Here is a 12,526-nt window from a genome sequence, read left to right on the forward strand (position 1 = left end):
ACGCCTGGGTTCCCTCCCTGGCTCTGGGTGGAGAGTGGGGTCTGGGGTCCCGGACGCCTGGGTTCCATCCCCCAGCTCTTTTCTCCCCCAGGTTCCGGACGGGGCAACGGTCGGGCTGATCCCACGGCTCCAGAACGACGTCCCCCAGAGCCCCAACCAGAGCTTCCTCCCCGGGGAGAGTGAGTGCCCCCCCCCGGCTGTGGAGATGGCGCAGGCCAGCTGGCCCACACCTGGAGTCCTGGCCATGACCCTGGACTGAACCAAGGGGGCTATGGGGGTGGTGGAGGGAATTTCAGATAGAACCAAGTGGGGGAGGAATATGGGCGGTGGGACCTTGGACTGAATCAAGGAGGGAAGCCAGGGGGTTGGATCTGGGGGGCTTTGGACTGAACCAAGCAGGGGAATGGGGGGCGGGATCTGGGGGCCCTTGGACAGACCCAAGGGGAGACTAACCCCATCCCCGCAGACACCCCAATGCTGGAGGACGGCGAGGAGGGGGGGCTGCGGCTCTGGCACCTGGTGAAGCCCACGGAGGAGCCAGAGGCCCCAAAGCAGCAACAGCGTCGCAGCAGCCTGCGGGAGCGACCCACGGCCATCCCCGAGATCTACCTCACCCGCCTGCTGTCCGTCAAGGTGAGACCCCCCTCAGACCCCCCCACCCTGGCCATCCCCGAGATCTACCTCACCCGCCTGCTGTCCGTCAAGGTGAGACCCCCTCAGACCCCCCCGCCCTGGCCATCCCCGAGATCTACCTCACCCGCCTGCTGTCCGTCAAGGTGAGACCCCCCTCAGACCCCCCCGCCCTGGCCATCCCCGAGATCTACCTCACCCGCCTGCTGTCCGTCAAGGTGAGACCCCCCTCAGACCCCCCCGCCCTGGCCATCCCCGAGATCTACCTCACCCGCCTGCTGTCCGTCAAGGTGAGACCCCCCTCAGACCCCCCCGCCCTGGCCATCCCCGAGATCTACCTCACCCGCCTGCTGTCCGTCAAGGTGAGACCCCCCTCAGACCCCCCCGCCCTGGCCATCCCCGAGATCTACCTCACCCGCCTGCTGTCCGTCAAGGGGAGCCCCCCTCAGACCCCCCCGCCCTGGCCATCCCCGAGATCTACCTCACCCGCCTGCTGTCCGTCAAGGTGAGACCCCCCGCAGGCCCCCCCGCCCTGGCCATCCCCGAGATCTACTTCACCCGCCTGCTGTCCGTCATGGGGTGCCCGCCTCAGACCCCCCAGCCCTGGCGATCCCGGAGATCCCCTCACCCGCCTGCTGTCCGTCAAGGGGAGCCCCCCTCAGACCTCCCCGCCCTGGCCATCCCCGAGATCTACCTCACCCGCCTGCTGTCCGTCAAGGGGAGCCCCCCTCAGACCCCCCCGCCCTGGCCATCCCCGAGATCCCCTCACCCGCCTGCTGTCCGTCAAGGGGAGCCCCCCTCAAACCCCCCCGCCCTGGCCATCCCCGAGATCTACCTCACCCGCCTGCTGTCCGTCAAGGTGAGACCCCCCTCAGACCCCCCCGCCCTGGCCATCCCCGAGATCTACCTCACCCGCCTGCTGTCCGTCAAGGTGAGACCCCCCTCAGACCCCCCCGCCCTGGCCATCCCCGAGATCTACCTCACCCGCCTGCTGTCCGTCAAGGTGAGACCCCCCTCAGACCCCCCCGCCCTGGCCATCCCCGAGATCTACCTCACCCGCCTGCTGTCCGTCAAGGTGAGACCCCCCTCAGACCCCCCCGCCCTGGCCATCCCCGAGATCTACCTCACCCGCCTGCTGTCCGTCAAGGTGAGACCCCCCTCAGACCCCCCCGCCCTGGCCATCCCCGAGATCTACCTCACCCGCCTGCTGTCCGTCAAGGGTTGCCCCCCTCAGCCCCCCCCGCCCTGGCCATCCCCGAGATCTACCTCACCCGCCTGCTGTCCGTCAAGGGGAGCCCCCCTCAGCCCCCCCCCGCCCTGGCCATCCCCGAGATCTACCTCACCCGCCTGCTCTCCGTCAAGGGGAGCCCCCCTCAGACCTCCCCGCCCTGGCCATCCCCGAGATCCCCCTCACCCGCCTGCTGTCCGTCAAGGTGAGACCCCCCTCAGACCCCCCGCCCTGGCCATCCCCGAGATCTACCTCACCCGCCTGCTGTCCGTCAAGGTGAGACCCCCCTCAGACCCCCCCGCCCTGGCCATCCCCGAGATCTACCTCACCCGCCTGCTGTCCGTCAAGGTGAGACCCCCCTCAGACCCCCCCGCCCTGGCCATCCCCGAGATCTACCTCACCCGCCTGCTGTCCGTCATGGGTAGCCCCCCTCAGCCCCCCACGCCCTGGCCATCCCCGAGATCTACCTCACCCGCCTGCTGTCCGTCAAGGGGAGCCCCCCTAAGCCCCCCCCCGCCCTGGCCATCCCCGAGATCTACCTCACCCGCCTGCTCTCCGTCAAGGGGAGCCCCCCCCCGACCCCCCCGCCCTGGCCATCCCCGAGATCTCCCTCACCCGCCTGCTGTCCGTCAAGGGGAGACCCCCTCAGACCCCCCCGCCCTGGCCATCCCCGAGATCCCCCTCACCCGCCTGCTGTCCGTCAAGGGGTGCCCCCCCTCAGACCCCCCCGCCCTGGCCATCCCCGAGATCCCCCTCACCCGCCTGCTGTCCGTCAAGGTGAGACCCCCCTCAGACCCCCCCGCCCTGGCCATCCCCGAGATCCCCCTCACCCGCCTGCTGTCCGTCAAGGTGAGACCCCCCTCAGACCCCCCCGCCCTGGCCATCCCCGAGATCCCCCTCACCCGCCTGCTGTCCGTCAAGGGGAGCCCCCCTCAGACCCCCCCACCCTGGCCATCCCCGAGATCTACCTCACCCGCCTGCTGTCCGTCAAGGTGAGACCCCCCTCAGACCCCCCCGCCCTGGCCATCCCCGAGATCTACCTCACCCGCCTGCTGTCCGTCAAGGGGAGCCCCCCTCAGACCCCCCCGCCCTGGCCATCCCCGAGATCTACCTCACCCGCCTGCTGTCCGTCAAGGTGAGTCCCCCCACAGCACCCCCCGCCCTGGTCATCCCCGATATCTACCTCACCCGCCTGCTGTCCGTCAAGGTGAGACCCCCCTCAGACCCCCCCGCCCTGGCCATCCCCGAGATCCCCTCACCCGCCTGCTCTCCGTCAAGGGGAGCCCCCCTCAGACCCCCCCGCCCTGGCCATCCCCGAGATCTACCTCACCCGCCTGCTGTCCGTCAAGGTGAGACCCCCCTCAGACCCCCCCGCCCTGGCCATCCCCGAGATCTACCTCACCCGCCTGCTGTCCGTCAAGGGGAGCCCCCCTCAGCCCCTCCCCGCCCTGGCCATCCCCGAGATCTACCTCACCCGCCTGCTGTCCGTCAAGGTGAGACCCCCCTCAGACCCCCCCGCCCTGGCCATCCCCGAGGGCCTGCTGTCCGTCTAGGGGAGCCCCCCTCAGACCCCCCCGCCCTGGCCATCCCCGAGATCTACCTCACCCGCCTGCTGTCCGTCAAGGTGAGACCCCCCTCAGACCCCCCCGCCCTGGCCATCCCCGAGATCCCCTCACCCGCCTGCTGTCCGTCAAGGTGAGACCCCCCCCGCCCTGGCCCTCCCCGTGATCTACCTCACCCGCCTGCTGTCCGTCAAGGTGAGACCCCCCTCAGACCCCCCCGCCCTGGCCATCCCCGAGATCCCCTCACCCGCCTGCTGTCCGTCAAGGTGAGACCCCCCTCAGACCCCCCCGCCCTGGCCATCCCCGAGATCTACCTCACCCGCCTGCTGTCCGTCAAGGGGAGACCCCCCTCAGACCCCCCCGCCCTGGCCATCCCCGAGATCTACCTCACCCGCCTGCTGTCCGTCAAGGTGAGACCACACTCAGTCCCCCCCTCCCTGGCCATCCCCGAGATCTACCTCACCCGCCTGCTGTCCGTCAAGGTGAGACCCCCTCAGACCTCCCTGCCCTGGCCATCCCCGAGATCCCCCTCACCCGCCTGCTGTCCGTCAGGGGGAGCCCCCCTCAGACCCCCCCCGCCCTGGCCATCCCCGAGATCTACCTCACCCGCCTGCTGTCCGTCAGGGGGAGCCCCCCTCAGACCCCCCCGCCCTGGCCATCCCCGAGATCTACCTCACCCGCCTGCTGTCCGTCAAGGTGAGACCCCCCTCAGACCCCCCCGCCCTGGCCATCCCCGAGGGCCTGCTGTCCGTCAAGGGGAGCCCCCCTCAGACCCCCCCGCCCTGGCCATCCCCGAGATCTACCTCACCCGCCTGCTGTCCATCAAGGGGAGCCCCCCTCAGACCTCCCCGCCCTGGCCATCCCTGAGATCTACCTCACCCGCCTGCTCTCCGTCAAGGGGAGCCCCCCTCAGACCCCCCCGCCCTGGCCATCCCCGAGATCCCCTCACCCGCCTGCTGTCCGTCAAGGTGAGACCCCCCCTCAGACCCCCCGCCCTGGCCATCCCCGAGATCCCCTCCCCCGCCTGCTGTCCGTCAAGGGGAGCCCCCCTCAGACCCCCCCGCCCTGGCCATCCCCGAGATCCCCTCACCCGCCTGCTGTCCGTCAAGGGGAGCCCCCCTCAGACCCCCCCGCCCTGACCATCCCCGAGATCCCCTCACCCGCCTGCTGTCCGTCAAGGTGAGACCCCCCTCAGACCCCCCCGCCCTGGCCATCCCCGAGATCCCCTCACCCGCCTGCTGTCCGTCAAGGTGAGACCCCCCTCAGACCCCCCGCCCTGGCCATCCCCGTGATCTACCTCACCCGCCTGCTGTCCGTCAAGGGGAGCCCCCCTCAGTCCCCCCCGCCCTGGCCATCCCCGAGATCTACCTCACCCGCCTGCTGTCCGTCAAGGGGAGCCCCCCTCAGACCCCCCCGCCCTGGCCATCCCCGAGATCCCCCTCACCCGCCTGCTCCCCGTCAAGGGGAGCCCCCCTCAGACCCCCCGCCCTGGCCATCCCCGAGATCGCCCTCACCCGCCTGCTGTCCGTCAAGGGGAGCCCCCCTCAGACCCCCCCGCCCTGGCCATCCCCGAGTTCTACCTCACCCGCCTGCTCCCCGTCAAGGGGAGCCCCCCTCAGACCCCCCCGCCCTGGCCATCCCCGAGATCCCCCTCACCCGCCTGCTCCCCGTCAAGGGGAGCCCCCCGTGCCCCCCGCGCCCCCCACTGACCCCCCCGCCCACAGGGGACGCTGCAGAAGTTCGTGGAGGACGCGCTCCAGGCCGTGCTGAGCGTGGGCCGCCCCGTCCCCGTGGCTGTCAAGTTCCTCTTCGACCTGCTGGACGAGCTGGCCGCCCGGCACGGGGTCAGCGAGCCCGAGACCCTGCACATCTGGAAGACCAACAGGTGGGGGGCTGCAATGGGGCGAGGCCCTGGCCATGGGGGCGGAGCTGGGGACGGCACTGGGGGGGCCGGGGAACCGGGGGGAGCAGGGCGGTGGGGGCTGGGGAATCGTGGGGGCCGGGGGCAGCGGGGCGTCGGGGGGCTGGGAGCCGGGGGGCTGGGGGTGCGGGGCGTGGGGGGGCTGGGGAATCGTGGGGGCCGGGGGCAGCGGGGCGTCGGGGGGCTGGGAGCCGGGGGGCTGGGGGGAGCGGGGCGTTGGGGGGCTGGGGAATCGTGGGGGCCGGGGGCAGCGGGGTGTCAGGGGGCTGGGAGCCGGGGGGCTGGGGGGAGCGGGGCGTTGGGGGGCTGGGGAATCGTGGGGGCCGGGGACAGCGGGGTGTCAGGGGGCGGGGAGCCGGGGGGCTGGGGGGAGCGGGGCGTTGGGGGGCTGGGGAATCGTGGGGGCCGGGGACAGCGGGGCGTCGGGGGGCTGGGAGCCGGGGGGCTGGGGAATCGTGGGGGCCGGGGGCAGCGGGGCGTCGGGGGGCTGGGGAGCTGGGGGGCTGGGGAATCGTGGGGGCCGGGGGCAGCGGGGCGTCGGGGGGCTGGGAGCCGGGGGGCTGGGGGGAGCGGGGCGTTGGGGGGCTGGGGAATCGTGGGGGCCGGGGGCAGCGGGGCGTCGGGGGGCTGGGAGCCGGGGGGCGGGGGGGAGCGGGGCGAGGGGGGGCTGGGGAATCGTGGGGGCCGGGGGCAGCGGGGCGTCGGGGGGCTGGGGAGCTGGGGGGCTGGGGGAGCAGGGCGTTGGGGGGCTGGGGAATCGTGGGGGCCGGGGCCAGCGGGCCCACGGCTGGGGAGCACGCGGGCTGGGGGGAGCGGGGCGATGGGGGGCTGGGGAATCGTGGGGGCCGGGGACAGCGGGGCGTCGGGGGGCTGGGGAGCTGGGGGGAGCGGGGCGTCGGGGGGCTGGGGGGAGCAGGGCGTTGGGGGGCTGGGGAATCGTGGGGGCCGGGGACAGCAGGGCGTCGGGGGGCTGGGAGCCGAGGGGCTGGGGGGAGCAGGGCGTTGGGGGGCTGGGGAATCGTGGGGGCCGGGGGCAGCGGGGCGTCGGGGGGCTGGGGAGCTGGGGGGCTGGGGGGAGCAGGGCGTTGGGGGGCTGGGAAATCGTGGGGGCCGGGGGCAGCGGGGCGTCGGGGGGCTGGGAGCCGGGGGGCTGGGGGGAGCAGGGCGTTGGGGGGCTGGGAAATCGTGGGGGCCGGGGGCAGCGGGGCGTCGGGGGGCTGGGAGCCGGGGGGCTGGGGGGAGCAGGGCGTTGGGGGGCTGGGGAATCGTGGGGGCCGGGGACAGCGGGGCGTCGGGGGGCTGGGAGCCGGGGGGCTGGGGGGAGCAGGGCGTTGGGGGGCGGGGGACTCGTGGGGGCGGGGGAGCAGGGGGGAGCAGGGCGTTGGGGGGCTGGGAAATCGTGGGGGCCGGGGGCAGCGGGGCGTCGGGGGGCTGGGAGCCGGGGGACTGGGGGCCGGCACCCCACGTCTCACCCCGCTCCCAGCCTGCTGCTGCGGTTCTGGGTGGGGGTCGTGCGGAACCCCCAGCTGCTGTTCGACGTGCGGGTGCCGGACAACGTGGACGCCGCCCTGAGCGTCATCGGCCAGACCCTGATCGACGCCTGCACCCCCGGCCAGCACAGCGTGGGGCGGGTGAGGACTCCGGCGTCCGGGACAGCCCCCGCCCCTACCCCCAGGGAGCCCGGCGTCCGGGTCAGCCCCCGCCCCTCCCCCCAGGGACCCTGGCATCCGGGACAGCCTCTGCCCTTCCCCCAGGGACCCTGGCGTCCGGGACAGCCCCCTCCCCTCCCCCCAGGGATCCCGGCGTCCGGGACAGCCTCTGCCCTTCCCCCGCAGAGACCCTGGTGTCTGGGATAGTCCCCTGCCCCCCCTCTGCCCCCTGTGGGTCCCTGCCCCCCGTCTCACGGCCCCTCTGCCCCCCGTGGGTCCCTGCCCCCCGTCTCACGGCCCCTCTGCCCCCCGTGGGTCCCTGCCCCCCGTCTCACGGCCCCTCTGCCCCCAGGACTCGCCCGTGAACAAGCTGCTCTACGCCCGCGAGATCCCGCGCTACAAGGAGCTGGTGGAGAAGTGAGTGGGGGCTGGGGGGCCAGGACGCCTGGGTTCGCTCCCGGCGCAGCCCTGCTCTTGGGGTGCCGGTGGCCCTGTGACGCTGCGGGGCTGGCGGGACCCAACGGAGGGGCCAATTCAGCACCAATTGTCGCGGAGTCAGGGCCCCCCCCCCCCGGCGCCCCTCACTCCCGACCCGCAGCCCCCAGCCCTGCTGGCGCCCCTCACTCCCGACCCGCAGCCCCTGCCCCCCCAGCCCCCATGTCACGGAGTGTGGGGGAGTCAGGGCCCCGCACCCCCCCGGGCCCCCGGGCCCAGCCAGCCAGTCACACGGGGGGGGTTACTACAGCAGAGCGGGGGGGCAGCCAGGACCCCTCAATCGAGTCCTTCGGGGGGGGCAGGGAGCTTAGACCCCAGCTTGGGGTTCCCTGGCTGCACCCCCCAGCCCACGACTGAAACCAAAACCCTCCCCCAGCCGCTCGCCCCCCCCGCCCCCCCTCCCTGTGTTCAGCCTCCCGGCAGAAGGTGTCACCCCCCCCCCGGAGCTTCCTTCCCCTCCCCTGTGTAACCCCCCCCCCGGCTCCCCAATCGCTGAACACAGGGCAGCTTTCCCCCCCCCCCCGGCACCAAACCCGCCAGCCCCGAGGACTCTGGTCTCCCCCCATTGGGAACCACAAGCAGGGGCGGCTCTGGCCATTTCGCCGCGGCACGGCGGGGGGGGGGCTCTGCTCCACCGAAGCTGTGGGACCAGCGGACCCTCCCCAGGCTCGTCTGCCGCCCTGCCAGCGACCGGCAGAGCCCCCCCGCGGCAGCCGCCCCCGCCTGGAGCCACAAGTCCCCCCCGCGATTCCCTCCGACACTCCAGTCTCCCCGTGTCCCCACCTGCGCCACTCGGCAGGGGAGGCTGGTTAGGAAACCCAACACCCCAGTAAAGGACCAAGGTTCTCTCGATCCCAAAGAATCAAGCCCCAGACCCAGGTCAATAGACACATCGGATCTTCCCCCCAAATCCCGCTGGTGCCAACCCTCTAGAAGCTAAAATCGAAAGGGAAAAGATCCAGCCGGGAGCTAGAACTGGTGACATGGGATCAATTCCAGCCAGTGATGGCAACGTCCTTGGCTCAGGCTTGTAGCCGCGATGGCCCCTGCAGGTTCAAATCCCGTCCCTGGAACATCCCCCGCTGGGCCGGGTCGTTCAGCCCTTTGTTCAGAGCTTCAGTTCGGAGCAAAGTCCCCCGAGCCTCGGGGCAGGATTGAGGACCAGGTGGAGACGAGGCCTCGGCCTTTTCTCGGCGTTTCCAGGTGTAAGAACCTCTTGGTCCTTCCTGTGGAAAATTACAGCAACATGGAGCCTGGGGTCACATGGGCCAGGCCCGGCACTTGGCCGAGTCACAAGGCGGATCCGCCTCCTCGCCGTGGGTCAGTTGTAGCTGATGGGCCGTAACGGGCCCCCAAGCCGGCCGGGCCGAGCTGACCCCAACTCGTCTGGGGTGTCACCCCGAGGCACAGCACGAGTGTGAAGCACGGACAGGACAGAGCCGATATTCACAACTTCCACTACAAAATGACACCTGCACCCGGACAGCACAATCCTACCCAGCACCCCACAAGCTGGCCTAGACCCCGCAGCTCCCCCCCTGCACGTGCCATTTGGTGCCACTACAGGAACTAGGTTACACCCATGTTCTAGATGGGCCCAGATTCTCTCAGTAACGTCCCCCCCAGCCCTGCTGGTGCCCCTCACTCCCGACTCGCAGCCCCCAGCTCTGCCGGTGCCCCTCACTCCCGACTCGCAGCCCCCCAGCTCTGCCGGTGCCCCTCACTCCCCACCCAAAGCCCCTGCCCCCCCCCCCCAGCTCTGCCGGTGCCCCTCACTCCCGACCCACAGCCCCTGCCCCCCCCCCCCCCAGCTCTGCCGGTGCCCCTCACTCCCGACTCGCAGCCCCCCAGCTCTGCCGGTGCCCCTCACTCCCGACCCCCAGCCCCTGCCCCGCCCAGCTCTGCCGGTGCCCCTCACTCACTCCCGACCCCCAGCCCCTGCCCCCCCCAGCTCTGCTGGTGCCCCTCACTCCCGACTCGCAGCCCCCCAGCTCTGCCGGTGCCCCTCACTCACTCCCGACCCCCAGCCCCTGCCCCGCCCAGCTCTGCCGGTGCCCCTCACTCACTCCCGACCCCCAGCCCCTGCCCCCCCCAGCTCTGCCGGTGCCCCTCACTCCCGACCCGCAGCCCCCAGCTCTGCCGGTGCCCCTCACTCCCGACCCCCAGCCCCGGCCCCCCCCAGCACTGCTGGTGCCCCTCACTCCCGACTGGGAGCCCCCCAGCTCTGCCGGTGCCCCTCACTCCCGACCCGCAGCCCCGGCCCCCCCCCCAGCTCTGCCGGTGCCCCTCACTCCCGACCCGCAGCCCCTGCCCCCCCCCCAGCTCTGCCGGTGCCCCTCACTCCCGACCCCCAGCCCCTGCCCCACCCAGCTCTGCCGGTGCCCCTCACTCCCGACCCGCAGCCCCTGCCGTCCGGCCCCCCTGACCCTTCCTCCCCCCACAGCTCACCGGCCTCTCTCCCCCCAGGTACTACGCGGAGATTCGCCAGGCCCCCCCGGCCACCTACCAGGAGCTGAACTCGGCCCTCACCGAGCTGTCCAGGGTAGGGCCCCAGGCGCCCCCCTCCTGACCCACAGCCCCCCCAGCGCCCCCTCCTGACCCACAGCCCCCCCGGTGCCCCCTCCTGACCCACAGCCCCCCCCCGGTACCCCCTCCCAACCCACAGCCCCCCCCCCGGTGCTCCCCTCCTGACCCGCAGCCCCCTCCCGGCGCCCCCTCCCGACCCACAGCCCCCCTGGTGCCCCCTCCCGACCCACAGACCCCCCCGGTGCCCCCCTCCTGACCCGCAGCCCCCCCTGGTGCCCCCCTCCTGACCCGCAGCCCCCCCCGGTGCCCCCCTCCTGACCCGCAGCCCCCCCGGTGCCCCCTCCCGACCCACAGCCCCCCCCGGTGCCCCCTCCTGACCCACAGCCCCCCCTGGTGCCCCCCTCCTGACCCGCAGCCCCCCCGGTGTCCCCCTCCGGACCCACAGCCCCCCCCGGTGCCCCCTCCCGACCAACAGCCCCCCCAGTGCCCCCCTCCTGACCCGCAGCCCCCTCCCGGCGCCCCCTCCCGACCCACAGCCCCCCTGGTGCCCCCTCCCGAGCCACAGACCCCCCCGGTGCCCCCCTCCTGACCCGCAGCCCCCCCCGGTGCCCCCCTCCTGACCCACAGCCCCCCCGGTGCCCCCCTCCCGACCCACAGCCCCCCCTCGGTGCCCCCTCCCGACCCACAGCCCCCCCGGTGTCCCCCTCCCGACCCACCGCCCCCCCCCGGTGCCCCCTCCCGACCCACAGCCCCCCCCCAGTGCCCCCCTCCTGACCCACAGCCCCCTCCCGGCACCCCCCTCCCTACCCACAGCCCCCCCGGTGCCCCCTCCTGACCCGCAGCCCCCCCCGGTGCCCCCCTTCTGACCCTCAGCCCCCTCCCGGCACCCCCCTCCCGACCCACAGCCCCCCATGGCGCCCCCCTCCCAACCCACAGCCCCCCCCGCACCCCCCCAACCCAGAGCACCCCCCAGCGCCCCCTCCCGAACCACAGCCCCCCCCAGGGCCTCGCTGCCGACCCACAGCCCCCACCAGTCCCGTCTCTCCCCACTGCAGAAATACTCCTCGGCCCTGGACTGCTCAGCAGCGCTGCAGGGGCTGTACGGCTACATCAAGAAGTACTACGACCAGGTAGGGGGCGGGCCGTGGGGCAGGGGGCACCGTGGGGGGCGCCGTGGGGCAGCGGTGACCCCCCCCGCTGTGTGTTGCAGATCATCAGCGCCCTAGAGGAGGACCCTGTGGGGCAGAAGATGCAGCTGGCCTGTCGGCTGCAGCAGATCGCGGCCCTGGTGGAAAACCAAGTCACCGCCCTGTGACTGGCCCCACGCCTGCGCCCCGGATCCCCCAGCTCCCGCCCCACCTCGGCCCAGCGGCTCCCCCAGCTCCCGCCCCACCTCGGCCCAGCGGCTCCCCCAGCCTCCCCAGATCTCAGGGATCCCCCCAGTGCCTTAGGCAAAGCTGCAAAGGGGGTTCGGGGTCCCCCCAGCTCCTGTCGGTGGAGCTGTACCTCTGCCCTAGCTGCCTTCAGCCCTGCTGGGGGGGGGCTGGGAGCTGCCCCCGACCCCCCCCGAGATTCTGGGGTGCAGGAGCCCCCTTCCTTCAGGCCTGGGGTCCCCCAGGCAAGTAGTGCACTAATCTGGGGTGTCTGTAGCCACCCCTGCTTTGTACAGAGCGGTGCTAACGACCCCCGAGAACCCCGATTCCCCCCCCCCCTGCAGGCCCGGAGCTCGGCCCTTGGATGTAAGTTATTTTCAGCAATAAAAACACTTTTCAGAAATTGGGTCTCCGGCCCTTTAATTGGGGGGTGAATTGAACCACCGAGCCGGCCAACACCCCCCCCACGCGGGGGACAGGCCCCGTGCCCCCCCCGAGCCGGCCAACACCCCCCCCATGCCAGGGACAGGCCCCGTGCCCCCCCCCGAGCCGGCCAACACCCCCCCCCACGCGGGGGACAGGCCCCGTGCCCCCCCCGAGCCGGCCAATGCCCCCCCACGTGGGGGACAGGCCCCGTGCCCCCCCCGAGCCGGCCAAGACCCCCCCCCCGAGCCGGCCAACACCCCCCCCACGCGGGGGACAGGCCCCGTGCCCCCCCCCGAGCCGGCCAACACCCCCCCCCACGCGGGGGACAGGCCCCGTGCCCCCCCCCCAAGCCAGCCAACACCCCCCCCATGCCAGGGACAGGCCCCGGGCCCCCCCCGAGCCGGCCAACGCCCCCCCACGCGGGGGACAGGCCCCGTGCCTCCCCCCCCCGAGCCGGCCAACACCCCCCCACGCGGGGGACAGGCCCCGTGCCCCCCCACCGAGCCGGCCAACACCCCCCCCACGCGGGGGACAGGCCCCGTGCCCCCCCCCGAGCCGGCCAAAACCCCCCCCCCACACGGGGGACAGGCCCCGGGCCCCCCCCCCCGAGCTGCCAACACCCCCCCCCCCACGCGGGGGACAGGCCCCGTGCCCCCCCCGAGCCGGCCAGTCCCTGCCATGGGGCTGGATTGGAGCCAGCGCCCCCTAGAGCAGGG

General features: G+C 73.4%; 1 protein-coding gene across 5 annotated transcripts in view; it reads left to right on the top strand.

Annotated features, from left to right (window-relative positions):
• The window catches only part of PLXNB3 (plexin B3), a 43,196-nt gene extending 31,338 nt beyond the window's left edge, over positions 1-11,858 (top strand). For 3 of the 5 annotated variants that reach the window (XM_045000613.1, XM_045000615.1, XM_045000614.1), the window contains 8 exons: positions 92-179; positions 467-633; positions 5,145-5,305; positions 6,825-6,972; positions 7,343-7,407; positions 9,952-10,027; positions 11,067-11,141; positions 11,222-11,858. In XM_045000613.1, coding sequence (XP_044856548.1) covers positions 92-179; positions 467-633; positions 5,145-5,305; positions 6,825-6,972; positions 7,343-7,407; positions 9,952-10,027; positions 11,067-11,141; positions 11,222-11,326 — 885 coding nt within the window. In that variant the 3' untranslated portion in view covers positions 11,327-11,858. Of the gene's footprint in view, positions 1-91; positions 180-466; positions 634-5,144; positions 5,306-6,824; positions 6,973-7,342; positions 7,408-9,951; positions 10,028-11,066; positions 11,142-11,221 lie in introns of those variants that run through there. The other 2 variants (XR_006575549.1, XR_006575550.1) reach the window with 1 other exon arrangement.
• The last annotated feature ends 668 nt before the right edge of the window (positions 11,859-12,526 follow it).

The sequence above is a fragment of the Mauremys mutica genome, unplaced genomic scaffold (genome assembly GCF_020497125.1).
Source record: "Mauremys mutica isolate MM-2020 ecotype Southern unplaced genomic scaffold, ASM2049712v1 000553F_np12_obj, whole genome shotgun sequence".
Lineage (NCBI taxonomy): Eukaryota > Metazoa > Chordata > Testudines > Geoemydidae > Mauremys > Mauremys mutica.